The following is a 27,278-nucleotide window of genomic DNA, read 5'->3' as shown; positions in this document are numbered from 1 at the left end:
CAGTTATTCTTATTGCCAAAAATGTGAAAGCGACACTATGTAAAAACAGCACCAATACACCCCATCCGTTTATCTTGACCAACAAGAAATTTTAAATTATGATATTTCGATAAACATTAGTATAGTTATATTCATCGTGCAAAGTACTTTGATAACTTTTTAAAAATAATAATTATAATTTTTAAAACAAAAGAAAATACAAGCGGTTTTGTACCTTAATAGTATCCGTGACAAGTAGGAAACGAGGAAATATTTCCAAAAACCAAAAACAGTAGGGTACTGCTTGTCCCGAACGTAAATGCATATGCTGATGAAGGAACTGATCGAGCTGTAGGTCTGAACACAGTAGGAAACGTTGAATGCAATACTTACTCCAACAGTTACCACTACATATTTCCTCCCAGTTACCAAGCATCCATCATGAATGCCAACATAGGTGAAGGAAAAACAATTCCAGAAATTACGTGAGCTGCACGTGATGACCCAATAGCATCATATACGACGCGTCCCTCTGGGTTCAACTTCAACGCCATGGGACAGACGAACCAGACTCGCAGCTACAGTCACCCATTGCTTCAAGCTGATTGTTAGGCTTTTTTTTTTACTTCAAGTACTACATTTGCTAAGCTCATAATACTTCAGTTACATGTTGGGGAAATACTCTCCCCAATGCAATAATCTAACTGGGAGAAGGGCAAAATTAACTGTGGCAGTAGGACAAGGATGATGAAGTAACACCAGAATTCTACTCTTTAGAATCATTTACAGAAGCAGCGTCAGCACATTGTGGATTTCCGCAACAATGTGAATTTTCTGCAGTGTCTTGGTACTATCAAGAACTGCTACTATGTCTGGCGCACACTTTTGTCCCTTTACCTGTCAGCACAAAAAAGTTATTCATCCTGCTCAGGTCACAGGTTGCTTGATAAACTGGTGGTCGGTCATGAAATGGTGAAATCATTGTCGAGTTGCCGGAAATCAGGAACACCCCTGATTTCATAGAAGGCTCCACCAATGCTTCTTCATTGCCATGAAAATTATCTATCTACATGACATATTTGAGCCAGCTTGGTACCACCGTAAGTGCAATCTGCAAATTGTCAATATTCGGGATATTTTGTTGGCCATTTGGTTACTATTACAACACTGTAATAGTTAGTTATGCCCAACATACCAAGAAGCACCAAGAGTCAGAAGACCATCATAGAGGAAAAATTCATGTAGCACAAATCATGTGGCAAACAAAGATTACACCATGAGCAGAAAGTTTGCGCTGATACAAGTGCTCTGATGTGAAGAACTGCCTCTTGATGAGGGGAAAGATTTTAGGTTTTCAAGTACTGATTTCTGTAAGTAGAAGTTGAAAAAGGACGCGGAAAACACACAATAACTGTGTTTTCATATTATTCATAAGAAAGTGAACAACAATGCAAAAATCTAATAAGCATGAACCTTAAATACCTAAGTTTTCAATGTGTGAATGTGTGAAAATACCCTTCAATACTACTTCCTCTGTTTCATATTATAAGAATTTCTACCATTACCCACATTCATATATATATTAATGAATCTAGACATATATGTGTGTTTAGATTCATTAACATCTATATGAATGTGGACAATGCTAGAAAGTCTTATAACCTGAAACGGAGGTAGTACTAAGTTTTTGCATCCCTGATGTAAAATGTAGTTATTTATATTAACTCCTTTTTTAATCTAAAACTTATTTTCTCAAAACTGGTTGGAAAATCTGCCACAAGTAGGGCAAACAGGACCATTTTATAATCCCCCAATAACTTCAGTTAACCAGAAAAATAGTGTAATGTGTTGGTAGGATCACTTCTGAACTGAAACTCTGATTTGTGTTGCTGAAAAGCTTACTAACTTAGCAAGGGTACATGTCCTTTCATGGGACTTTAAAGTCTGTGCTACAGTACATGTTACAGTAACCGACATACTGCTCAGTCTATTGTTTACAGCTGAAGTAAAATCCAAAGTTACTACTCCTACCAGCTGTTAAGCAGCCTTATATTTTCTTACTAGCTAAGTAAGAACTACTACTACTACTTTGCAGTACTGATCCAGAGATTATATGTTAAAATAATGGGCCCCAAATTTGATATATTTAGTAGGACAAACAGTGTCTAAATGACCATTCCAGGACCACCGACTAACAATTTGGATAAAAACAGTTGATAGAAATAGGTCAGAAATTTAATAACATACCTGTCAGTGCAATAAGGTGAAGTTTAAAAGGTGTACTGAGAACAATTGGTCATTTGTCATCGAGATGTCATACAGGCAACGTTCTCAGCAACTCAAGAGCACGATTCCAGTGTGAACTTTCAGCAACAACAATCCGCTTCAATAGCGGCACTGCTCCAGCAGCAATTATTGCTGGATGATTCTCCGGATCCATGCTCAGATTATACAAGATAGCTAGGCTAGCTTCCAATGCATCACCATCACCCTCTTCAATCATTTTCACCAGTGGAAATATTCCTCCAGCTGTGGCAATTGCTCTCGTGTATTCCATCACACCTCCTGATACTATCTTATTCAGCTCTATTACAGCATTTCTTTTATTTTCAAAAGAAAATGAGGTCATCATCTGGTCAACTAGCCTCGGAATAGTCTCGTAGATAGTTATCTCCATATCTATACTACTGACACTCTCATGTCCTGATAAGCCAGCCGTTGATTGTAGCTTAATGAGACATGCTGCAAGCCAGTCCTTCGACTGAAGAGGAATACTGGACTTGAACATTTTTCTTAACAGAGCAATACATTTCTCGGTATTTATGCTGCGAACAAAAATATCAAAGTCGAGTAATTTTGTGAGTAACCTAACAGTGGCAGAAACAGCCCGACTAACTTGCTCGATCACAACAGTAGGAAGCTCATCAAAGTTTTCAGGATCGCCCATGGTACCTGAAAGATAGAACACAAATTACTGTAGAAAGGCACCATACATCATTTAGAGATTTCAAGCATGTCTCATAAAAGAAAAGCTGTTGTTAATGATAATGCTTTGACAGAAAATTTAAGTGAGGAATTCAGCATGAAAACTGATTCAATATAATATTTCTGAATTAAATATAATATTATTTGTGCCAAGGTAATTTGTACAAGATATCTGGTTTTGACTCTCGATTGAAGGGCATCACTGGTTGCCCCTGCAAAATGCATGAACTCTTTATCCCTAAAGGAACTTCAGGTCAGAAGTGAAGCTTCATATGAGTACCATATCTTAAAATATCATCAATTTGAATAATTGATACTCATGGTTCCCATACAAGTTTACCGTGGTAGAGAATGGTTATTGTGAAACAAACATAGGTTGACTTATGTAGATTAGAATTTTAAAATAAATCAATAAAACATAATTAGCTTATAATGATAAAATATTGTACTCTTCAATTACCACACTTATATACTCCCTCCATCCCAAAATATAAGGCACAACCACTTTTCTCTTATATCTCATAATATAAGGCGTGTATGCATGCATACATTTATTAGCACCTCTTGGTCCAATAGAATTGATTTGTTTTAAATCCTATACCATCAAACCTCCCAATCACATTGTTTGCATGCATCAAGATGATCCAACCAAGAAGATGATTAAATGTTATCTTGGTCTTTGTGTTATGAGTGGTTGAGCCTTATATTTTGGGATGGAGGGAGTATAGCCTTATTCACACTTACAGAAATCAAAGCGTATCAGCATGCTACATTAAGCTCAGTACTCCTGTCAAATGCTAATGACCAAATAGTACCAACCATTCAATAATATAGATAAGAAAAAAGTTCAAGTGTGCATCTTTTTTTTTTATGCAAAACCAAACAAGCTATTTACCATGAATAACTCCCATTTCCAGAACAGCTTCAATCACTGACTCAATGCGAGCAGCAGTCATCGCCGTTGCATGCTGATCAAAAGCTGCTAAATGCTCCAGTACAGAAGCGACTTGTTCTTGCAAACTTGGAGATGCTTCCCTCAGAACTCTAGTTAAGCGTGAAATGACGTCGAAATCGATGATTGACACACTATACAAGTTAAAAGAATCACATCAGTATGCAATTGACAAAGCAAATGCTAGCACACCCACAACAGATGATAATCAGCAGCTTCTGCATACTTTGTGAAAAAGACTGGATCAAAGGATCTGGTGATCTATCGCAACCAATGTTATCTGATCGTCCGATTAATCGTCCTGATCGCTCCCCTACCTCCGATCAGGCACAGGTAAGTCGATCAGCCGATCAGGAAAGTTGATCGTCCGATTAATCGTCGATCAGGGCGATTAATCGTCGATCAGGACGATCAGGGCGATTAATGGGCAGCAAACGATGCTTCTTCTTCTTCTTCTCTGACCAAATGATGCTTGCTTTTTACCATATACTACAGACTATAGAGTACTTAGTACATAATATGTAGCATATATGGTCTGCTGGACACTCCTACTATATACTGACCGATCAGCCTCGATTAATCGCTCTGATCGTCCTGATCGGTGCCTAGGCGATCAGGGCTGATCGCCTGATCAGAGAACATTGATCGCAACACAGAAAACATTATGAAGTTAACAAGCTTTCAGACAAAATATTTAATTACATTAACAAAATTTAAGCTCTCAAGGCAGTTTTTCAGTCATCGAACTATTTCTTTTACTGACAATCATGTACGTAATCAATTCAATATACCATTGTACTTGTTCTAGTAGTAAATTCTGAAAAACAGATAAGGAAGATAGAAACTTGTTCTTGTTAATCATGCAGCTTGATATGATATTAAATTCAGACTTTTCCCTCAGGGAAGTGAACTTTTCAGCAGTAGAAAGTACATCTTCCATCCATAAATAATAATTATTTTACAAAAATGTCTGGTTTTTCATTAGTACAAAGGCATTATGTTTTTTCTAAATAACTATCTCTATATGATAGCAAGATTCAATATGTCCTAATCAGACATCCCTATTTGTAAGAGTAATGAAATAATTTGAAGTGGTCGATGAGCCATACGGGGGAAAAAATAATTGGATATTTTTAGATGTACCAAACAAAGCAGTTCATTTACTTTTCAGTGCCCTGATGCTTAATGTCAATTACTAGTCCTCTAGTAGTAGTATAGGGGTAAACAGAATATGCCTAGGATAGTAATCTTATAACAATTCTTTATATCTGTGCGCAAAAAAGAAGCTAAAAATGCGTATATTTAAGGATGATGAAATAAGAGCAAACAAATCAGTTGTGAACTTTGTTTAAGTAAACTAGCATCATATCCGTGCATTGCAACAGATCCAAACTAAATATGCTTTTAAATATGACAAACATGCCTACATATTTGCAGCCATAAGGCTCATAAATCCCTCTTTTAACTAGTACTAGTGTAAGATAATATTTAGGCATGTTTCAAAGCTGTAACGAACCTAGATGTCTCCTCTTGTTTCAAATATGCGAAGGAAGTTCCATTGGTTCCACCATCAATATCACCACAGCTACCATTACTCTTCTCAGAATGCATTGTATCCTCAGACCCATTAATAGCTGAGCTATCAGGCTGATAAATTCACAACATTGTAAACACCGGTTTGGAAAAATATAACAAAATACAGTTGACACATGTAGATGCCTGACTCACCACAGCTACCATGCTGATACCCGTGTTGAATATTCGAGAAAGCATGATGATTATCTGTACAAAAATTATCTAGTCAGTACTTGGCATGATACAAAATTACAATAGAATAACTAGGCTTTTTTAAAGCTCATGACCTTCTCCAGTTGCTCAACTGGGGTATTGGGATCCTTCACTATGTCTGCAAGCAGTTTTAGACCACCATCTGTTTTGATCTGCTCACAGACTATGGAACTACAAAAGAGAGAAAAAAAAAGGAATGAAGGTTATAGAAAAGGGGAAAATATATGGATATCACAACAAATTGAGAAACCATTTAGTACTCCTTTCAGGAAGAAAAAAAGAAATTTACATATACTTCAGAACGTTGAAGCCACTATATGGTCTCTGCTGAATGAAAACTTCACTACAGCATAAATTTCCTCTTTAATATGCTATACTATAATAAACAAGTTTTCTTTTACATGGCGCACTATGATTAGATCACCATGGACCCAAGCTGCGTGACCAATGTCTGATGATCTTTAACGACATCAAAAGGGTAAGGAAGAGATAGACGAACAAACTTCTCTTCATTTCTTGAATCTCAACCGGTTGCCTTCTCTTTTATAGTGATAGGTCCTACCAACTTCTGTTTAGAGATGCTTTGAACTATATAGCTATTCCTAAGACATAAGATGCTCCTACAAAAAGATAAGACACAAACTATTGTTGCCAACTGTCATGTCAATGGAAATTGTTGTCAAAATGAAGCACATTGAGCCCATACAGCCCCTTCCAAGCATTTGGCATGATTATTTCCTTTTTCCCCCTTTCGACAGGGTATATGATCATCAAGTGGTCGGGCTGGTTTTCAAATCCCATTCTTTTAAGTCATAACACTCATAACAGCTACACCTAAGCAACTAAAAGTAAAGCAAATAAGTAATGGGATTAATATGTAAGACTGTTCTACAGAATACTGTGTGATCTAATTGCTAAAAAACGCTTGAGTTTGAAGAAAGGGAAATAATATACCTGACACTTAGTTTTTCCAATGCATAAACAGCGGCTTTTCTAACAGGCACATCAGTATGATTCAGTAACTGAAGTAGAGGTTTGACAGCTCCAGCTTCCTTGAATGAGGAGCGCATATGTTCATTTTTCGACGCATCACCAATTGCTTTAGCAGCCTTTGCAATTGCAGAAGCATCTTCAAGACCAATGATTAAAACTAATCGTGCAACTCCATCTACCCATGGTAAAATGGTATAGAGATCATTCCTTTGAGATCCACCAGATTGTTCATTTCCTTCATCATCCAACTCAATAGCACTAATGCGCGCAAGAAACTGCTGATTTGAACGGCCTATCATAGCATTAACTTTTGCTTCATCAGGCTCCGTTTCCTTCTCGCCAACACTCAGGCCAAGAAGCAACTCAGTAGCACCATATTTTGAAGGGCGAGAACTCCGCTGGATCTCAGAGCCATCAGGGAAAGAGGGCCATGAGTGTGGAAGAGGTCTAAATGCTTTATACACAGCTGAGCCAACTAGAGGAACCCGGACTAAACCCTCCTCTATTATAAGAGTATGATAATATTCATCAGTGGATAGTGCCAAGAGTGAACTTTTAGCTTCCTTTCTGATAATCTTATAGTCGTCCTCTTTGTTTTGCAAAAGTTGAACCTATAAACAACCAAGAAGATTGTAGTGAAGGAGTTTCAGCCGAATGATACAATCAGAGATTGAAATTTTAGACAAAGGGTAGGAACTGCATAGAGTTATTTTGATCATACAACTGTAAAGGTACTTCATCATAAAATATTAGCAATATATCCTTGCCTAGCAAGTTCCAGTCCAACGATTCCTTATTTCCTTTCTACGCAAAAAAAAAAAGAAAAAAAGAAAAAAAGAAAGAAAGAGAAGAGATAGTTATATATATGTAGGAGTTTCAATAGATTGATATAAGTAGCGCTTGTTTGGTTGCATGTATGCGGAGCCAGAAATTATCGAAGCCTAAGGCTCACCTAGGGCTCAACTAGTGGGCTATAGGTTTTCTTCCAATTTTAAATGGTAAAATAAGAGAATTTAAACAAGATTAGGGAGGCAAGCCTAGCGCTCAAGCCCTAGCTGCCATAGGCTTGCCTCTGCCCCTTTGTATGCCCCTAGGCAGGCTCGCATGAGTCACCCTAGATTGGGCTCGCCCAGAGAGGGATATGATGCAAATAGCTCTGTTTGGTTGCTTGTATGAGTTTTTTGTCTTTAATACACAGGAGATGATCTGCGTATCATTTCATGGAGAAGAGAGTACACCGAAAAGCGCAATACTACATACACACACACACACACACAACACACCACCACACCTTCCTAACACAAGAAGTACGTACGCGCCACAGAAGGACTAGAAACCGACCAAAGAACTAGAACGGAGGCTCTAGAGGTCATGAGCCACAGCTGCACAACACAGGGCTCCCACCTCTTTTGACTGTCCATGTTTCACTTAGAGCAGCACCATTGAAAACACACTCATGGCGGTGTTTCCACAGCTCCCATGCTACTAGAGTTACCAGCATATTCAGACCCTTCTGATGCTGTATGCCTGCATGAGTTTAGCCTGGATGGGATGAGGTGTTGTTTGGTTGGTTGTATGAAATGCATGGTTGATTGTTGCTCCTTTGTTTGGTTGGTTGCAAGAGACGGAATATGTTCACCTCTTTCTTGCATGGTGAGGTTACCCTCACAAGTCAAGGATAAAATTTTCTAGGTCCTAAGCATTCTATTTTATCTATATTAACGTTTCAATTATTAATGTGATGAAAGGTCCAAGGTAGATTATTAAAAAATATGCCACGTGAGCATATACACTTGTACAGTAAATTGCACGTATTTATTACTGGCTAATGACAGTCGCTCTTGAAGAGGAAGAAAGAAAAAGGAACAAAGAAATTGTGTAGAATGAAAGGTAAGAGACTGGACATCTGTATATTAAACAGATAAATTCACAATTAAATTGTGAAATATCCTGTTTGCAATTGGCAATGACTTCCAGATATGACCTTTGAAGAAGCAATCAATTCAAGAGTTAGCAAATGTTGTGACTACCCCATACAGTTTATTATAAAGGAAAATAAAAACATACCAGTAAGTTGAAATTTTAACCATAGCAAACGAGAACTATACAAAAGGAACAATGTAACTGGTGATTGCCTATTCGGATAATGGAAAGGCATGCCGACAAAGAAAGAAATGTATTCTAAGATTCCACATGCACCAGAACCATTCAAATGCCCCCAAAAAATATAGTTTTAAGCACTGGGGAAAACATGAAAATAACAGAAGATACAAAACAATGGTTTCCTGGATGCATGATAAGCTTGCAAGTTCAAACAACACTGTCAGTTGAGATAAATTATCACAGAACCAATACTTATTTCAACTTACTTTAACTCTGGGCAGAGGAAAAAGGTTATGTTATGTTGATATTGCGAACAGACGATCTAAAGATACAAGTGCACTAAAGGTTCAGGGAGCACTGTAGCAGTTACTTAAGAATACACAATAGCACAGTTGACACTACACATATTACAACTTAGAAAATTACCAAACTTTCTTCAGTTAACTGATGACCACAAGTTCATAGGTTCTAGAATAATTGACAGTGGCACTATTCAAGTTTATAAACTTTAACCGCTTGTCTTTTTGCAAAAAAAATCTAAATACTTGAAAACATGTTATATTAGATAAGTATGTGGTGTCCTAAATATAAACATGCAACTTTCTCTCAACATAATATAATCATTTAGAAGTAATTTATGGTCAAAGTGAGCAGGCTGTGGACAACACTGACAGTTATTCAAGAACGGAGGTAGTATCGCTGAATTGCCATAGAGCATTAACTTATTAAATCCTCAATTGATAGAGCCTGGCTTACATACGTTTCGCTCAAGGGTAACCATCCTTACCTTGGCTAACTTAATACATATATTTGTGGTTGGTTGCATATAGTTAGCAAAATCTGATACTAAATTAATTGAGGACCTATCTGTTAAAAAGCAATAAACTAATGCCAAAAGCATTCAACCAGTCAGAATTCAGAAATAAAAATAAGTCCATAATATTTTTTTTAAAGAAATCTACATAGTTTTTGTAGCTGCCAAAGTCAACTCGATACAAGCAGACCAAGACTAGTAAGTTCAATAGGGACGAAAAAAGATACTACCACTTACCAATTTTGGAATAACACCTGCTTCAACCAAAGCTCCATGATTTGAATGACTTAAAGCTAAATTTGATATGATACCTGCAGCAGCCTCTTTGACTTTAATGTCTTCGTCATCTAGAAATCTAACCATCCGTGTTAGCATACCACTTGACAAAATCTTGTATCTCAAATTTTCCTCAATAGAAAAGTTCCAAATGGTACACAAAGACTGCTCCAACATCTGCAAGAGAATAGCATGTTTGGATAAGAATCAGGAAAGTCAACATTCTTCCTACAAGAGAGAATATCTCATCTGGTTATCCATAAAATATGCCATTTACGGTCACGGTAACAGTCAAAGGTCCTTTTGCAGAACCATGGAAGGGGAAGAACATGGATCGCTGCTGATTATGTTTGCAATTACCTCTGGGGTTATCGTAGATTTACAGAGAAGGCTAAAAATTTCCTCCATGGCGCCACTCTCGATGGCCACATCCCTGTATAACTTCACTGAAGTTATATTACGCAAAAGACCTGCAGCTGCTTCACAGGCACGGACAGAATCTGATCTTAGGAGGCTGACGATGAGGGCGACACAGCCATGGAACTGCATAATCTCATCAATGCACTTCCGTCCGCCAAGGGAGTATTGCCAAATTGTGTAAACAGCGTGCTCTCTATCACGAGGATCATTGTCCAAGCCTAGCATTCGAACAAAGAGGCCAATATATGCAGATCCTGTACTAGAGGTGCTCTCCGAACTATCAACATCCTAACAAAACAAAGCAATGTAGTCAAAGTTCCGGAACAGAGTGACACGTAAATAAAGTTTCCCTTAATGTGCCGAAAACATAACATACATCAAGAACAGTTAAAAGTATATGCTGTGGAAGTACTGGAGAATACATACATGGCTGGCAAGACAACAGAGAGCACGTGGGTTTAATTTCCTAATTAGTTAGCATTTGAGCCTACACGTTGTGAACATTGCTGTTGAAGACCACCATTTGTAGCTCAATCAAACCAGTCATAAAGCAGTATTTATGTCGCTTATGTGAGCAATGAGCTGATGTTGTGTGGAACGCGAATCAAATAAGCAAAAATTTCAATGGCTGGTTCAACCAACAGCACAGCCAGTCAACAAGGTGAAGGCTGAGGACTGAGCCGTGCCATCACAACTAACCAATCATTTCCCACATGCGAAGTGTGCATGTTCTACTGCACAATCAAAATCAAGCGAGCAGACACGGAACATTTCTGACATCAAAGGCTCAAAGCAAATATCAGCGTGGAGGGTGGCGAGTAGGCCCGAAGCACCAGGGCCTCGAGCCGAGGGTGGTGTATCCATCCAACGAGGGGGGAGGGGAAGCGACCTCACCTGTCCTGCGCCCCCATCGCCGGGCGCGTACGCGCCGGCGAGGAGGAGGCGGCGGCGGCGGCGGTGGTGGTGGTGGTGGTGGTGGCCGACGCTGACGGGGCGGTGGCGGCGGAGAAGGAGCTGGAGGCCGAGGAGGTGGCGGCGGCGGCTCCGTGGGAGGTTGGGGAACGCGGGAGCGACGTGCTGCGCAGGCGGCGGCGCGGCGGCGAGAGGCGGAAGCATGGCGGGCGTCGAGCGAGCGAGCGAGAGGAACAGTGTGGTGTGTCGCGGCGATAGGATTGTTTGGAAGTCGCGAGTGCTTTCTCGAACAAACCCAACTCTTCTTCTCGGCTGGCAAAGGAGCAAGCAAATTTGGATTTTTTTTTTAATTTTTCATTTTACTGGAAAAAATGCTAGGGTGGGGACGTTGTCGATCATCCTAAATCAGAATACGAGTTTTTTTTAAAGGGATTTCTTATACAACTCCTTCCATATTTCTAAAAGCGAATAAACTTAAAAATTAACTCAAATACGGATATGTATTTTTAAAAGCGAACGAACTTAAAAATCTACTTATACACGGATGACGTATCAAAATACCCGAAAAACATTTTTAATTTTTTATAATAGTACAGATAGAGAAGAGATGAAGATTCATTAGAAAAATTACAAAAATACTTTTTTTAAGTTTTACAAATCTACACCCCCTGACACTTTTTGGGAGGGTGTTTAGTTTTGCTACAGGACACTGCTTATGTGTGTTTTTAACCTAGGACACTGCCCAAACTCATTTTTGGAGGAAAACGCTCCATAAACGTGGTAATTTGCTAGTGGACACTGCGCCGATTAAAATAGTACTTTCCGGTTGAAGAGGAGAGAGAAATCGCGCGAAATGTCAAAAATACCCTTGGGCCCACATATCAGCTCTGTCTCCTATCTCTCTTCTCATCTCTCTCTATACTCTCTCTCAGAGGCGCACAGGCGAAGTCGGTCGCGGCGGAGATGGCGAGGACGGCGGCCGACGGAGTGGAGCAGGGCAGCGGCGGAGTGGAGCGGTGTGGCTCGTGCCGCCGTACCTGTTCGTCACCATGCACCTCATCATCCTCGTCATCTAGAAGCTTTCCGACCACAAGCACTTCCAAGCGCAGCAGCAGCAGCTCAAGGATCCATGCCCGCACTTGCATCCGGCTGTTCCGATGGCGGCGGTCCTCCCCGCCGCGGCGGAGGATGCGCCGTCGCTGGTTGTCAAGCCCAAGGAGGAGTTCAACACCGCGGCGGCAGTGTACGGCGGCGAGTCCTGCGTGACCACGGAGTCCGACGAGGACGCGTCCACCGCCGCATCGTACACCTCCGACGCGAGGCAGAGCCTTGCACCGCCGCCGCAGAAACACTCCGTTCTCGAGCAGAAGTTCTCGCTGCCGCTCCCGGGCGTGGCAGAAACCGCCCTCGACAGTGGCAGGGACGACGATGACTTGGATGCCATGTGGAACGCCATCATGCAAAAGACGCGCCCGGCCACCGCGCCGGCAATGGCGGCCACTCACTCGCCGCCGTTGCCACTCCGCTCGGCCAACGCTGCCGCTCAGCCGGCCGCGTGCTCGTCCACCGCCGTCGCCTCCCCGTTCCACTCCGCCGGCCACCGCGCGCTCGACCGCCAGCTTCGGCCGCCAGCTCCGCTCCGTCGCCGCCGCTGCCACCTTGCTCTACTCTACCGGCCGCCGTCCTCGCCATCTCTGCCGCGACCGACGCCGCACGTGCGCCTCTGAGAGAGAGGATAGAGAGAGATGAGAAGAGAGATATGAGATAGAGCTGACATGTGGGCCTAAGGGCATTTTTGACATTTCATGCAATTTCTCTCTCCTCTTCAACCGGAAAGTATTATTTTAATCGGCGCAGCGTCCACTGGCAAATTACCATGTTTATGGAGTGTTTTCCCCCAAAAGTGAGTTTGGATAGTGCCCTGGAGTTAAAACCACACATAAGCAGTGTACTGTAGCAAAATTTGCTATTTTATTACGTGACACGTCAGTTGGTGCGATAGGATTTGGGCTGTGGACTGTGGAAATGGGCCTTTGCCTGGCCTGTTACTTAATTCCTTCTTCTTTTTGCAAAGTCCAAAGAGTTTACGTGATGGTGTATGATGGACCATAAAGCCCAATGGTCGGAGACTCGGAGGGTCCATTAGGAATGGGAATATTAGTTGCACACAAAGGTTTGAATTTTGGGAAGAATTTGAGGTGTTTTTTTTTATCGTAGTCTGCGTTACTTTTTTGGTTTTTATAAACAGTTAGTGACATAAATGTAACAATTTTATCCATAAATGATCTATTTTGGATTCGCTCATTTTTTACAGGTAATTAGCAATATCATAAAAATTATGCAAAATCTAAGGAATGCATACACGTTGGCTTTACCCAGCGACGTGTCTTTTGATCGTCCAATCTCACGCGCGCCATTGTTGGCCATCCATGCACCGATGTCGTTGGCTGGCATCATCAAGGAGACTGAATCCAAAGCCCACGCCTCCTCTACACAACTATTTGAAATTGGGAATTGCATCTGAATGAGAGATAGTGATGAGGATATGGTGTCACTGGCTGTTAATTGTCTGAAGATTTGCGCATCAAAACAGAGGAATTCAAGATATTAAAATATCATATTTAGAAAGGTTATCAAATTTGTTCAACGGATCAAGCAGTACATGATTTGAATTGTTCCAATCAAAAGTAGTGGCCGTTTTACTGAAGGTTACACATACCGTAAAAATGACGCACAAAAATTGCTATGTTTGCAAAGTTTGTGGGTTCTACGGTATGATTGGATGGTTTACATCTATTCCAAGACTCTTCATAAGTCAGCAATTATCTCATCTACACGGATTGAATTATTTACAAATGAGAAATTTAAAGATAAGGAGGTTTTATTCAGTTCGGATTTGGGTTGGACATCCTGTACAGTCCTCGCATACATACTCCATTCTGAACGTTTGAGTACTTGTTGGAAAGCTAATTTAATGGTCCACATCAAGGTTTTGGTCCCACCCTCAAATTCTTCGTGGTTTATCCACAATCTACCAAACTAGCCGACGGTTGTTGTAGCAAAAGTTTCTTTCTTCATATATATCCAAGTCATGTAACAAGTTTGTTTCTTGTTTAGAGATCTTAGGATTGCTATATATAAGTAGTAGCTACAACCAGGTGAGTGTCTCGCTACCCGTTCTTCCTATGATTTGGCACAACCACATAGAGAGGAATAGGGTGATCCCATTAAGATTGTGCTTGCTTTCCACTGGGATTGAGGGTTCCATAGTTATCTTCCGCATCTTGTGGTTTTGTGATGGCCAGATGAAACGTGTGCTATGTTGTTTGCGTGTTGTTCATCCATTTCGTCAGCTGCTTGGTGTTTTAGATCCCCACGTCGAGAAGGTCAGGCCATCCCCCGTATCAGATAGAAAAGAGGGCAGAGAAATAGAGGGTCCCTCTCCCCCTCCCCCCAATACTGTAATAGTTTCTCCCTCAAATCTGGTGACGGCAACCACTAGCTCCACAATGATGTTGGTGACAGCACTATCTTATCGTGTCAGTAAACCCGTACGTCAAGCTCTCTGCAATGACCCATCGAGCGATGCTCATCTCGTCTCCTTGAACGCACAGTGAGGAGCAAGCCAGCGACGTGATCCCACGACGACGCCGATGAAGTGTGAGCCACCTAAGGTACTGGTGATCACACGACGAGTGACCCTGGCAAGAACCTAGGGTTACTCATTGCGGCCGTCAGGGGTGTGTGGGATCTCGTTGCGGCGCGATAGCCGGCTCTTGTGGCGGCTGGCTACCGTAGACTTCATGATCCTGATCCTGTTTAACCATGCATTGAATCATGCATATTTTCTAACTGTATGTGATTTCAACGATAATGGCAATTTTTCTTTTTTTTTTTGCATTTACTAGTTCGGGAGGGGAATCAAGTAGGCATTTTCCCAACTGACAGATGTCTTCACGATCTCTTTCACTAATCACCAAACGGAATTGCGTATATTACTGTTTCATGGTACTCATCTTTTATGGGTTCATGTTTGTTTTGTTGCGCCAGTATGATTGGTGTGCCTAAAAGATTCAGATTCAGAAATAAGTTTTAGGAGAGTTTATTTCTAAAATTAAAACAAAAAGGTTAAAGAAAATAAGAAGTTTGAGAAATTACTGAGATATACCACTTAATTTTTTAGGACCTGTTGGTACCTTTTTTAGTGTTAAGCTGCTACTAATTGGTTTCATAAATTAATACTAAAAGCCATGGTGTGTTTTGGTATCTCCTCGGAGATCTCATAAAGTTACTCATGTACAAGATATAATTGTACTCCTATATCAATTCTAATTCTACTTATAAAATATAGAACCTTACAAAATTGTACTTGATGCTTGTGGAACCTATATATAAGGAATATGAAGCTTTCGTACTCCCTCCGTCCCATAAAAAATTAACCGTCCCATAAAAAATTAACCTAGTATAAGATACATTCGACCCCCTTTGATTCAAAGGGGCCCATATAAGAAAAAAATCATATCCCCTTTAAATCAAAGGATTTTATATAGGAATTTATAGGATTAGGATCCTATAGAAAATTTTCCTATGTGGCTATTTGATTCAAAGGATTAAAACTTTCCAAATCCTATGAAATTTTTATGGAATGGCTCATTGCATATAGATTTTGGAGAAAACATAGGGATATGAAGCTTTCCTATGAAAAATTTCCTCTGAGTCTATCTCTTTCATCCGATTCCTGTGTTTTTTCTGCGATCCAATCAAACGGTCATTCATGTGTTTTTCCTATGTTTTACACTTGCATTCCTGTTTGAATCCTATGTTTTTCCTATTCCTCCGTTTTTTCAATCCTGCGATTCAAAGTGGTCCTAATCAAAGGAATGAATCCTATGGAATCCTATGAAATTCCTATGGAATGTCTCTTTCTTTGTAAGTTTTGAAGAAAATTTAACATGAGGTAGAATCTCATGGAAAGAATCTTTTGAGTCTTTATCTCTACTCAAATTTCTAAGTTTTTTTCTGCGACCCAATCAAACGGTCATCCCTATATTTTTCTTATGTTTTGTATTTCTCTGTTTCACACTTGTATTCATATCAGAATTCTATGGTTTTCATATTCCTCCTTTTTTTATTCCTGTGATTCAAAGGTGCCCTTACTATAAACCTGGACTGAGGTTTGACTTGATTCATAGCACTGAGATATATCATATCCGATACTAAGTTAGTTTTTATGGGACAGATGGAGCAAATATATAGCTCGGCATTCACGAGATAGATAGCGACGACATCCTTCGGGGACACTTATCACCGACAATAGGCATAACATCCTTGAACATGGATGACCAGTTCTACACGTGTCTTCATTATATTGGGGGAGCTTGAAGGCTTCCACTAAACAAATAAGCAACTTCACCTCAAAAGAGGCTACAGGCGTATTCAGTCATTTTAAACCATAATATTGTTTGATAAAATTGATAAATGTTAACATTTAGTTTGTTATTAAATATTTGTCATGCCTAGAGAATTGATAACATCATAGTTAGCCTATCCTATTAAAACTTGGTAATGTTACGAACTTACCAAAATTTTGGCAATCCCAAATTTTGGAAATGCTGAAAATAGCTATAAAGGGAACAAGTCCTACATTTCCCAACATGTCACGTTGAATTTAATGGAAAAAAGAAGTTTGTTTCCAACCTCAAACTATCACGAAGTTCGATTTTTAACTTGCAACTACTCCAAGACCGTCTAAAACTTGACATAGCATTTCAGTCAATCCTAATTAGTGACCTCCCTATGTTTTAAAAAAAATCGTTAGCATGCATGCTATTTTAAGTGCAGCCAGGAAAAAGAAAAGGCCAGGTCAGCATTTGAGCAAACACCATGGCGGTTTCAGGGAAAAGGGGTCTTTTTCAACCATTTTGAAGGTTCGACAGTGAAAGTTGAAGTTTTAGTGGTGCAGGTTATTAAAAATCCAGCCCATGCCGTATGCAGAATTCTGTAAAATGGAGACCTTCTCCAATTCCTATTCTTTTGTAATACCTGGAGGCTCAGATGAAATGCTTCTCCAATCTATACTTTATATTTAGTTGGTACCCACTAATAATTATTAGAAGCTAAAACTCAACATGCAAATATATCATATCACCACCCACTAGCAATTACTATTCTAAACCCTTTTAAATCCCATACAAATATGACACATTATATAATATTATATAAAGATGAACAAACAAATATATCAAATTATCTTTCTCACACTATTTTTACAATATTTAACATATACTCATTTATAAATCCTGCATCAAAACGCGAGGGATCACCTGGTATTCTAGAGTTTCAGACCATTTGGAACGCCTCTGGTTCGTCCTTATGCACCACCCAATGTCTGCATTGGGAGCCTCCTCATTTCAGTTCTTTGAAAAACTGAAGCTTGAAACATATACTCAAGAAGCAAGCAAGCACACACTGTAATGTCATCAGCTCCAAAATGAGACACAAAGGAATTTAAATGGAAACACGAGAATACATAATATTACAATTTAGATTGAACCCACGTCGCCTCTCTGAAAGTATGAGATGCTCCAGAACACAAAACGTTAATCCAATGATAGAAGAGGAGAGGATGAACATGAGGAAAACACCAATCCATTCATCAACACTGATATATATATGGCAGAGAGAGAGAGAGAGAGAGAGAGAGAGAGAGATATGTTTTGGTCCAATGAGACAGTAGGCAAATTTACATCAGCAAAATGGAAATCAATCCCTAATTGCAACCCCTGCAAGATCATCGATCGGCGCCACCACGTACGGAAGGCCGCTGCTAATTACATCCACATTTGGAGCTAAGCTTTCACCGGGTGTACGTGATGATCACTTGCAAACAGTCAGCAAAATACTTTACTTATTCGCCTTTAATCCCCAATCCCTGCACTCTTGGCATCTGATCTATGTATGTTTACATTAGTGAGATTGTGAGAAGAACAAGATGATCAGGGACGATGAGCCGGCGACTACACAAAGAACAAATCAAGATTCACATCAAGAAAGGAGGAGGAAGAAATGCTGCTCATGTCCGTCCATGGCGCGTCATTGGTGCATCTTGGCCGGTGGCGCCGGGTAGCCGACGGGCACGACGTACGGCGCGTGGCCCGGCGGGAACACCACCGGCGTGCCGACGGCGGCGGGCACCATGTGGCCGGCGACGGGGTGGCCCATGGGCGCGGCGCTGTACATGGGCATGGGCGGCGGCGCGCCGCCCGGGTGGTGGTGGTGGTGGTGCTTCATGCCCGGCGGGCCCAGCGCCGCCGCCGCGGGGTTGCCCGTGGCCTGGTGGCCGGTGATCGGGGCGCCCTGCTGCGCGGCGACCTGATCGCCGGCGGTGACGCTGGTGATGTCGTGGATGCTGGAGCGGCGGCGGTCGCGGTTCATGGAGTTGAGGCGGATGAAGTACTTCTGCGCGTGGCTCGCCACCTGCGTTGGCGTCCGCGAGATGACGAAGTTGCGCGAGATGCTCCGCCAGTCCCCCTTGCCGAACTTGTCCAGCCCCAGCAAGAACAGCCTGCGCGCACAATCCAATCGCAATCGAGTCACGTCGCCGCCATGGATTCGCAATCGAGCTGTTCCGAGGAAGAAGACGAACAACAACAGCTGCTCGTCTTGATTTCCGGAATCGCGCGTACCTGTGCTCTTCCTCCGTCCATGGGATGCCCTTGCGCCTCTCCTGCTCCGCCTTGGAGCAGCTCTTGCCGCCGTCGTACCCGCCGCCGCCGCCCTTGCGCTCGTCGCGCCGGTGTCCGCCGTCCTTGGACGCGGCGGCGGCGGCTCCGGCTCCGTCGGGCGGCGCCGCGGACTCCTCCCCGGCGTAGCGCGGGAGCGGGACGCGGCCCGCGTCGATGGCCGCGACGTCCTCCACCAGCGCCTCGTAGTGCCTCCGCACCTCCTCCGCCGACCTCGCCCCGGGCACGCTCGCGGCGAGCGCGGCGAACCAGTCGTCGTCGGGCGCGCCTCCGTCCGCGGGCGGCGGCGCCGCGCACGCCGCGAGCGCGTTCTCGAACGCCTTGTCGTCCTCCCTGGTCCACGCCGCCGCCGCCGCCGCCGTGGTCGTCGTCGTCGCCGCCTGGGAGGTCATCGGGTGGTGGATCTCGCACTCTCGCCTCCTCCTCCCTGGGCCGGCGCGCGGCGGTGAGACGTGCGGCGGCCGGCGACGGCGGCGGCGTACGATAAGTATAGTAATTAAGAATGGCGGGAGGGAGCCTTATCCACAAGAGTGGTAGGGCGCAAACGAAACGATATATGTACTGGTGGTTAGTATTGGTTTTGCGGCTGGATTTAGTCGTAATCCTGTAAATTTTGAGGCCATCATTTTGTTTTTCTCTCTACCTCCTCGGTTTTGCTGCACAGGGAATGGTACTTCTAATTTTTAAAATATTTGGACAATTTTTTTTTAAAAAAGTTGACTTGGTAATTTAGGCGCTATTTTTCGTGCGTGAACGAGGTCCCAACCTGGGAAGTGACACATCTTACTGTGATCAAGAGGTGACTTGATTAACCAATTCGTCAATGCGCTAGTGAAACTACAAAAGCAGATGCGATATTAATTGAAAAAAAAATGTCTCGAAATGTCCAAAAAAAATGTCAACATTTGAAATTTATAGTTTTTGAGGTGTTACGAAACAACTCCATTTGAAGATATAAAATGCTCTGGTTCGTAGCTAGAATAATTATATTTTAGTTTTTTTTAAAGATTTTTAGTCAGGAATCGACGTCATATTTACTACTTATAAAAAATAATCAGATAGTTTTTACACCATAAATTACTTATACTTACATTGTAATTATACATTGAATTATATTGTAAGTTTTAGTATTCATATTATATTTTTTTAAGTACGCAATGTATAAAAAATTGTGATCAAAAGTAACATATTATATAATTGAAAGAGGACATGAGAGGGATATTATCCGGAACAAGTAGCGGAAGAGCACCCATTCTAATCAGCATGGACGGCTTCCAAAGCTTCAATCGGCATGTTTAGGTCAGGATGAAAACGGTCGGAAATGATCGGAAACGATATTATTATTTTATTATTTTTTTGAAACAAGTAGAAACAATAGGAAATTTTTCATATTTATGAATTGAACTATTTAGTGTCAACTTCAATGACACTGAGGGCCTGTTCACTTTGATGCCATTTTCAACCTTATCAAGTTTTGGTAAAATTGCTAAAAAAGTGGCTACATTTAGGGTATGTTTGGTTTGAAACCCTACCAAAATATTGGTAGTACCAAACCTTGGGCAAATTTTGGTACTACCAAATTTTTGATAGTATAGATTTGGCTCCACTCTATTGATTTGGCAAAAATTGGTTCCAATCCAAAATGCTAACATGCACTATTCAAAACTAACAAAGAATTGGTAGGGCAAGAATTGGCACCAAACCAAAATGGCCCTTAGTTTCCTGCCAAATTTTGGTAACTATAAAAGAAATCCTGCCAAAATTTTGGTAAGTTACCAAAATTTTGGTAACTACTTTGGCTATGCCAAAATTTGGTAAGGTTTTTTTTGGCATCAAAGTGAACAGGCTCTGACAGTAATCCGAAAAACTAAATTTTGAAAATGGTACCGGTCGGTAAAAATATTATTATTATGACTTATAATCAACCATATGAGAACCTTAAACTAAATGGTTAACATCATTGTTAATACCAAGAGCTTAGTAATAAAAATTTAGTTCTTGTAGCAGATCTTTTAAAAACGTCACCAACATTATGAAATAGCTAACACAAATGTTGTACTGTAGTAACTTCTTACTACTCCGTAGGCGTACACCGGTGAGAGAGACATGCACAGTGAAACATTGTGAAATGGACGTACGAGTGGAACAACCGATGGCAAAATCGGTTCGACGCAGAGACAGCGCCAGGCATCAACAACGTACCACAAAAACACCTCGAAATTTACTCTGCAGAAGAGAAACAAAAATCAAAACTTCGAGGAAGAAAATAATTTACAAAACCAGCAGCAGCATCACAAAAGTTACTTTGATAAGGATAGGGACGCAAGGTTCCAATCTACCATCCTTGTCATGGGCAATGGACACACGAGAAAGAGGAAAAAAAAAGGAAGGAAAAAAAATAAAGAAGAGGAATCAAATGATTAAATCTGAAGCCAACGATTGCAAGCTGCGGACTACTAGCCCCTTTGGGATCATCCGTGAGGTGACATGATTTTGCAGCCGATACGGCGATAGCGTCACCTTCGTCCCGTATTCTCTCATTCTCTACTTAGCTAGCTGCAGCAGTGTCCACTGGCTTCAGATACTTGAGAAATGGTGAAATTTCAGTGATTTGGACACTCCTTAGGATGGTGTGTCTGGACAAATGTGACACAATCGTAGTAGTGGATTATAGATATTTGTTACAAGTGTTTCTCTTGCTGCAATGGTGCTTCCTTTTTAGGTTCAGTTACATGCTCTGAACATTTTACAGAAAATATGGGTCAGTAGGTTATTCTGTTATGAGTGGCTAATCTCTCCTGTGCGGATTGCTTATGGAATGCTTTCTTAATTAACTGTATCTTGCGATCTTTCGGAATGCTTTCTGACCTGTATATATATTTCGTGCTCCTTGTGTGAGGAATGCGAGGCAAGTACCAAAGGAAGCAAGAAGACAAGATCAGGATCAGAAACAGAGATGGGGATCGAATATCATGGCAGTTGTACACTGAAGAAATGAATGCACGATCTTCCAGACAGCATGGATGGAACAAGCTAAAAGGCCTAAGAACACTGCAAAGTGCACACTATAAGATTCAGATAAGCTTACAGCCTCACTGTTTCGCTTATTCGTGAAATAAACCAAACAGCATATTTACAAATGAAAAGTAATTTATGAATATAACTTTTGTATACATGTTCTTAGCGATCTAAAAGTAAAGGCTGAAAAATAAATTTCGATGCCAAAAATCTCAAAATCAACTCCAAATTTAAAGTTGAAAATTGAAATTTTGACTGATAAGTATAAGCATAAACGAAAAAAATGAGTCCCTTATATTTCAGACTTCAAAGACACCAACATGGTGGGCTTACCAGGCAAAGTGCCTTGGGGCATCAAACACGGTCTTCGATTCGCTCATTTGGAAAGTTTGGGTGCCAGGAAAAATGCAAATTCCACGTATAGCCAGTCATCCAAAATAGGGTCTGGATCTCCGACCAGTTGGCGACTAGAGCATGACAAAATAATGGGATCTGCCCCATCTACTGTAGAGAAGGCGAAACAGTTATACATCTCGTTGTCAGCTGCAGATACACGAAAAGAATTTGAAACCTAGTAGCTGCCTGGGTGGCTTACCAATAGCTTGATCCTGGACAATGGGAGGCGACACAGGCGACAAAAGATTGGTGGGAGGCTCTAGCAATCATGGTAGGAGTTCTAAAAAGGGATTGTGCACCCTCATTCTCCTTGTCGTCTGGGAGATCTAGAAGGAGAGGAACCAATGAATCTTTGAGCATAATGAGACCACGTCATTATTCCTTTTCACCAAAATCAAGGATGGAGTGCGGACTGTAGGATCGAATAAAAAGAACTAAGCCAACCAGAGGGGGGGTGAATGATTGGTGTACCCAAAAACCCAAACTTTTAGCGGAATTAAAAGTTATCCTCAAATCGATGTAGATCGGTCTGACTGAGGTTGATCCGCCGGTCTGACCGCGCCTGTGCCGTCGGTAGCCCGGTCTGACTGCCCTGGAATCGCCTCTGCCTCCTGTCGCTGTCGCCGGTCTGACCACCGCTGACCCGCCGGTCTGACCACCGCTGACCCGCCGATCTGACCGCCGCAGTGCCGCCGGTCTGACCGCCGATGTCTCGCCAGTTAGACCGCTGAACCCGAGCAAACACAAATCGAAGAACTCTTGATGTAGATGACAACTTTATTACTTCTCTCTGTGTTTACAAAGTGCAACAACAGCACTCCTCACGAAAATTTCGACTACACTCGAAACCCTAACTCAACTCTCAACTCTATGCTCTCAAAAGCGATACTGGGAGGCCTCACCCTCCCTCTCTATTTATACATGAGGTAGGCAGCCTAAAGCCACAAACCAAACTCATACAAGAAGTCCTAATCCACCTAGGAAACCTTCCTATACAAGAAACCAACTTTACAAACTCAAATTGTACCAAATTTGGACTCATTCCAAATTCGACTTCACATCCTATACACACCCAATATCTCTATCGTATGTCATATGGAATCTTCACCAACCATGTGCATTGATCTTTAGCCTGAATATCCCGCATGATATCTGACCATCCGGACGTTGCCTTATCTCCAAGTCGACTCCCGATCCATCACCGGCAATACTCTCCTGAGGCATCAAGACACCTACACATAAATCAAACAAAGAAATCATATTCCGAGACTAAGCTATCTCCAACTTGACTCATTGTTAGCAAACAACAGTATTACATACGCATAGTATCCATCTAGAAGCCATAAACACATATTAATCACGGATATCCAATGAAACAACCCGAAACCAAAACCAACACAGAGTCAGCCGGTCAAACTGTGAGCTGGCCGGTCTGACCGCTCGCATAGCGTCGGTCTGACCGGCAACACCTGATCGGTCTGACTGGACCAGACAAAACAGCAGCACCTGTATATCACCTGAAAATCCAATCATCTCCAAAACCACTCGCCAATAATCTCCAAATATCAAAACCAATAATCTCATATGCCAATTGTTCATCACAGAATAAGAATCAAACACACTTTGATTTTACACGGACATGGGCGATGGTAGGAGCAAAACGCTTACGTGATTTTTTTGCCCTACTCTGTATAGTGTATAGAGCTTTTCTTCTTTTCTTACCCCTAGGGTTATATTTTTCTCATGCTATATTCAATGAAAAGACGCAATCTCATACCGTTTTGCCTTAAAAAAAAGAAGATTTTAGAGACGTCAAAGCTAGGTTAGGTGCCCCATGAATATTCGTGCAAGCTATGGGGCCCGTACCCCTAGCCCAAAAAATTAGCCCAAAGACACTCACCCTACAGTGCAAGCACCAATATATGTGTGGCTTAGTTGGATGGAGACACTGATGAAGGAAACGAAGCCCACAGTGGGCGTGACCCTATGCTTTTGGACACGGGTAGCGGAGCAAAATTTATTTCTCACCTACCCTTCTCTCCAACCCAGCGCGCAGGCGGATGCCTAGCCCTCGACCGCTTCGCTCTCTCCAACCCCTCGCGGCGGCGGCTGGCACGGCAGCCGGAGGCGTCCCAGGCGGCAGTGGCTGGCACGGCGGTGGGATGTGTCCCCGGTGGCGGTGGCTGGTGAGGCGGAGGGAGGCATCCCCGGGGGGAGCGGCTGGCGCGGCGGTGGGAGACATGAAGTCCGCGGCGGTGGGCTTCGGGGGGTGGCGACGCGGTCTCCCGTCAACTCCGGTCGTCAGGAGGGGACACATGCCTCCGCCTCCCTCTCCCCCCCACCTCCTCCCGAGGCGATAGCGAGCTCGCCGCCGCCCCGTCGCCGGGTGCTACTTTTTGGGGTTCTTGGTTCTTGAATCCACATGGAGGGGCGAACTTTTCGCTGGGTGTGTTCTTGGGTTTCTGGGGTTCTTGCTTCTTGTTTTCTCCTTGGTTCTCGAGTTCGTCAACCAAGGATTGACCGGAGTTGACGGGGAGTTCTTGCGTACGGTTCGGATTGGTTTGTAGATTATTTTCTTGATGATTGCGTGAATGTAGTTTTGGGCTACAAATTCTTGAGCTTGCAATGGATTTGTTTGATTCTTGAACAATGAATGCAGCAAGCATGGGAGGCGATGGAGAGGCCGCCATGGATTGGGACTTCAGGGTGGCGATGGTGAGGCCGGAGAGAGACCTACCTACGAATCCGAGGGAGAAATCGAGCGTGGCAACGACGGAATAGGGCAAGCGTCGACCAAATAGTTGTGGCGGGAGGGCGATTTTGGAGGGCGAATCCGGGATTCCACCTTCCGTCCGCCGCGAGGGCATGCGCGCGTCTAGGACACGCGCTCCTCAGTGCGCGGAACTTCACCTCGTGACGGCGCGCGCGGACTCGCCGAGAGGAGGAAGTGCGGCGCTCTGCGTGGGGGCGAGGTGCTTTGCAGGGGCGCCGCGACACCCTCCACGTCTGCGTTTTATTGAGCTGGCACCGTGGAGCACCGATCCAACTCACCGCACTGTTGAATGGCCTTGCTGCACAGGCATGGAGCCATGGACAACAAGGAGAGAGTAGGCAGGCAGGAAGAGAGGAGTACGGAGTGACGTACAGTAGAAGGCAAACGTGGGCGATTCTCCATTTCTCATTGCCCGGGGGAACGCAATCCGCGGGCGCGGCCGTTGATTGGCTCCACTGGCTTTCCCTTTTTGGACGGTAGCACTCGCTGGCTGGCATGTGGGAGTGGGACGGTGGGTCGGCCGCGCCAACCATCCATCCATCCACCATCGTCCATCGATCGACGGCGACACCGCACCCCATCGCTGTCCGCCGTGACGCCGACGCCTCCTCTCCTTAACCCTGCTGCACAGACGATCCAGTGTGACTGCACCCCTCGATAGGTTTACTCCGATTTAAATCAACTTCTAGTACATGCAATTCTGGACGAGATTTCATAAAAAAAAATCAATTTTTGATCACGAATTGATTTTCGTAGTTAGAAATTGATTTTAATAGTGCGGAGGGAGCACTGCATATGTGCATGCTCAGATCGATCGGTTTTTCCCCACCGATTTTACTGGCCGCAATTAAATCGCGGTTCGATTTCCTTTTCGGTCTGCTTGGGCACCTCGATCAGATCAAGTAAGTAGTTATAGCGACAGGGCTCGACTGTTGTCTGCCGATCGATCATATGCAAATGGTACTCTGTCTGCCTCGATCGAAGGCGTTCACAATATGCCTATGGTAGATGGTTTTCATTTTCATTTTCCTTAGAAACAAAGTTCAATTGCAAGTGTCCATTACGCAGACACACATACTATGAACTTATACACACGCGCACACCGACATATTTTGGGATTGATGAATTCACCACGGATGTCTTGCTCGACAGGTATATCACTTATCATTGAAAGAATAATTAGCTGTGAATATGAGCACCTACGCTCACTTCGCATGATTTTCATTTTCTCATGATGAGGGAAGAAAATCTCGGTTGGAACAACAAAATTTTATTATTTTATACATTTAAATCCTATTGGATTATTTTTCTATATGTAGCTATCTGGTTTGTACTATTTTGTTGAAAAAAATTAAATATGTGCGTATGTGCATGCATGCTCAGATCGATCAGTTTTTCTCCTGCGATTTACTGGCCACAATTAAATCACGATTTAATTTCCTTTTCGGTCTCCTTTTGGGCCGGCAGGCTGGTTCCTCGATCGATAGAGTTGCAAACGACACTGCTCAACTGCTGTGCTATCTATTGATCGATCATATGCAAATTCTACTGTCTGCCTCGAGCTATCATGAATGGGGTAATTTTATCATTTTAAAAAGATACAAAAGATACATGAAGGTATCATATATTTTAGTATTTTAGTGTAAAAATTTGATAAATATATCAAGATAAAAAATTTTAACGTAAAATTTAGGCACCTCTATATTTTTTTCTTGAACCTTAAAATTGCCCATCATGAATTTTACTGGCCAATGGTAAATGATTTTCTCATTACTAGCCTAGAACCCGTGCGTTGCAACGGAAAACAAATATATTAAGTTTCTAGCTAATTAAATCAATTAAGAAGCACTTATTTAGTCTAAGTAATACTATGATTTTTTTTATTGAACAAATAGATGATTTTGAATTTTGGGAAGCCAATAATGAAGTAGGAGATGACTTGTTAAAATATGGTGTAGTAGTATAGATTGTGAGATCCGGATGTTAGCGATAGGGGTGGTGCGTGAATGGATACCACCACTACTAATATTTTAAGTAGTATAGATGGGGAGAAAAATCTCGATTGGAAGAAAAGATTTTATTATTTTAAACCATTTACACCCTATAGTATTATTTTCTATACGTAGC

At 42.3% G+C, this 27,278-nt stretch overlaps 3 protein-coding genes across 3 annotated transcripts; all 3 read right to left on the bottom strand.

Moving 5' to 3' along the window:
• Positions 1–337: 337 nt before the first annotated feature.
• On the bottom strand, positions 338–11,497 carry LOC4323930 (uncharacterized). The gene is made up of 10 exons (XM_015765896.3): positions 11,205–11,497; positions 10,251–10,598; positions 9,852–10,067; positions 6,659–7,308; positions 5,779–5,875; positions 5,645–5,698; positions 5,433–5,563; positions 3,860–4,050; positions 2,227–2,931; positions 338–1,146 (listed from the first exon to the last, which is right to left on the bottom strand). The coding sequence occupies exons 1-9, from the start codon at positions 11,424–11,426 to the stop codon at positions 2,294–2,296; spliced, it is 2,547 nt and encodes an 848-aa protein (XP_015621382.1). The 5' UTR covers positions 11,427–11,497; the 3' UTR covers positions 338–1,146; positions 2,227–2,293.
• Positions 11,498–17,936: 6,439 nt separating this feature from the next.
• LOC4323963 (transcription factor MYBS1-like) lies at positions 17,937–19,490 on the bottom strand. Its single transcript, NM_001428033.1, has 2 exons — positions 18,908–19,490; positions 17,937–18,786 (listed from the first exon to the last, which is right to left on the bottom strand). Exons 1-2 carry the CDS (start codon positions 19,354–19,356, stop codon positions 18,315–18,317), a joined length of 921 nt encoding a protein of 306 aa, NP_001414962.1. The 5' UTR covers positions 19,357–19,490; the 3' UTR covers positions 17,937–18,314.
• Positions 19,491–23,139: 3,649 nt separating this feature from the next.
• LOC4323962 (uncharacterized) lies at positions 23,140–25,520 on the bottom strand. The gene is made up of 2 exons (XM_066306706.1): positions 24,407–25,520; positions 23,140–23,610 (listed from the first exon to the last, which is right to left on the bottom strand). The coding sequence occupies exon 1, from the start codon at positions 25,243–25,245 to the stop codon at positions 24,667–24,669; it is 579 nt and encodes a 192-aa protein (XP_066162803.1). The 5' UTR covers positions 25,246–25,520; the 3' UTR covers positions 23,140–23,610; positions 24,407–24,666.
• Positions 25,521–27,278: the final 1,758 nt, after the last annotated feature.

This window comes from Oryza sativa, chromosome 1 (assembly GCF_034140825.1).
Source record: "Oryza sativa Japonica Group chromosome 1, ASM3414082v1".
Classification (NCBI taxonomy): Eukaryota; Viridiplantae; Streptophyta; class Magnoliopsida; order Poales; family Poaceae; genus Oryza; species Oryza sativa.
This window is presented reverse-complemented; position numbering and strand designations above follow the sequence as displayed.

Coding starts and splice junctions, on each gene's coding strand:
- LOC4323963 (NM_001428033.1), bottom strand. CDS start 19,356: ATGACCTCCCAGGCGGCGACGACGACGACCACGGCGGCGGCGGCGGCG. Junction 18,787..18,907: donor TGGACGGAGGAAGAGCACAG/GTACGCGCGATT, acceptor TTGTGCGCGCAG/GCTGTTCTTGCTGGGGCTGG.
- LOC4323930 (XM_015765896.3), bottom strand. CDS start 11,426: ATGCTTCCGCCTCTCGCCGCCGCGCCGCCGCCTGCGCAGCACGTCGCT. Junction 5,876..6,658: donor TTGGAAAAACTAAGTGTCAG/GTATATTATTTC, acceptor TCTCTTTTGTAG/TTCCATAGTCTGTGAGCAGA. Junction 2,932..3,859: donor GGAAATGGGAGTTATTCATG/GTAAATAGCTTG, acceptor TCTATCTTTCAG/GTACCATGGGCGATCCTGAA.
- LOC4323962 (XM_066306706.1), bottom strand. CDS start 25,245: ATGCCCTCGCGGCGGACGGAAGGTGGAATCCCGGATTCGCCCTCCAAA.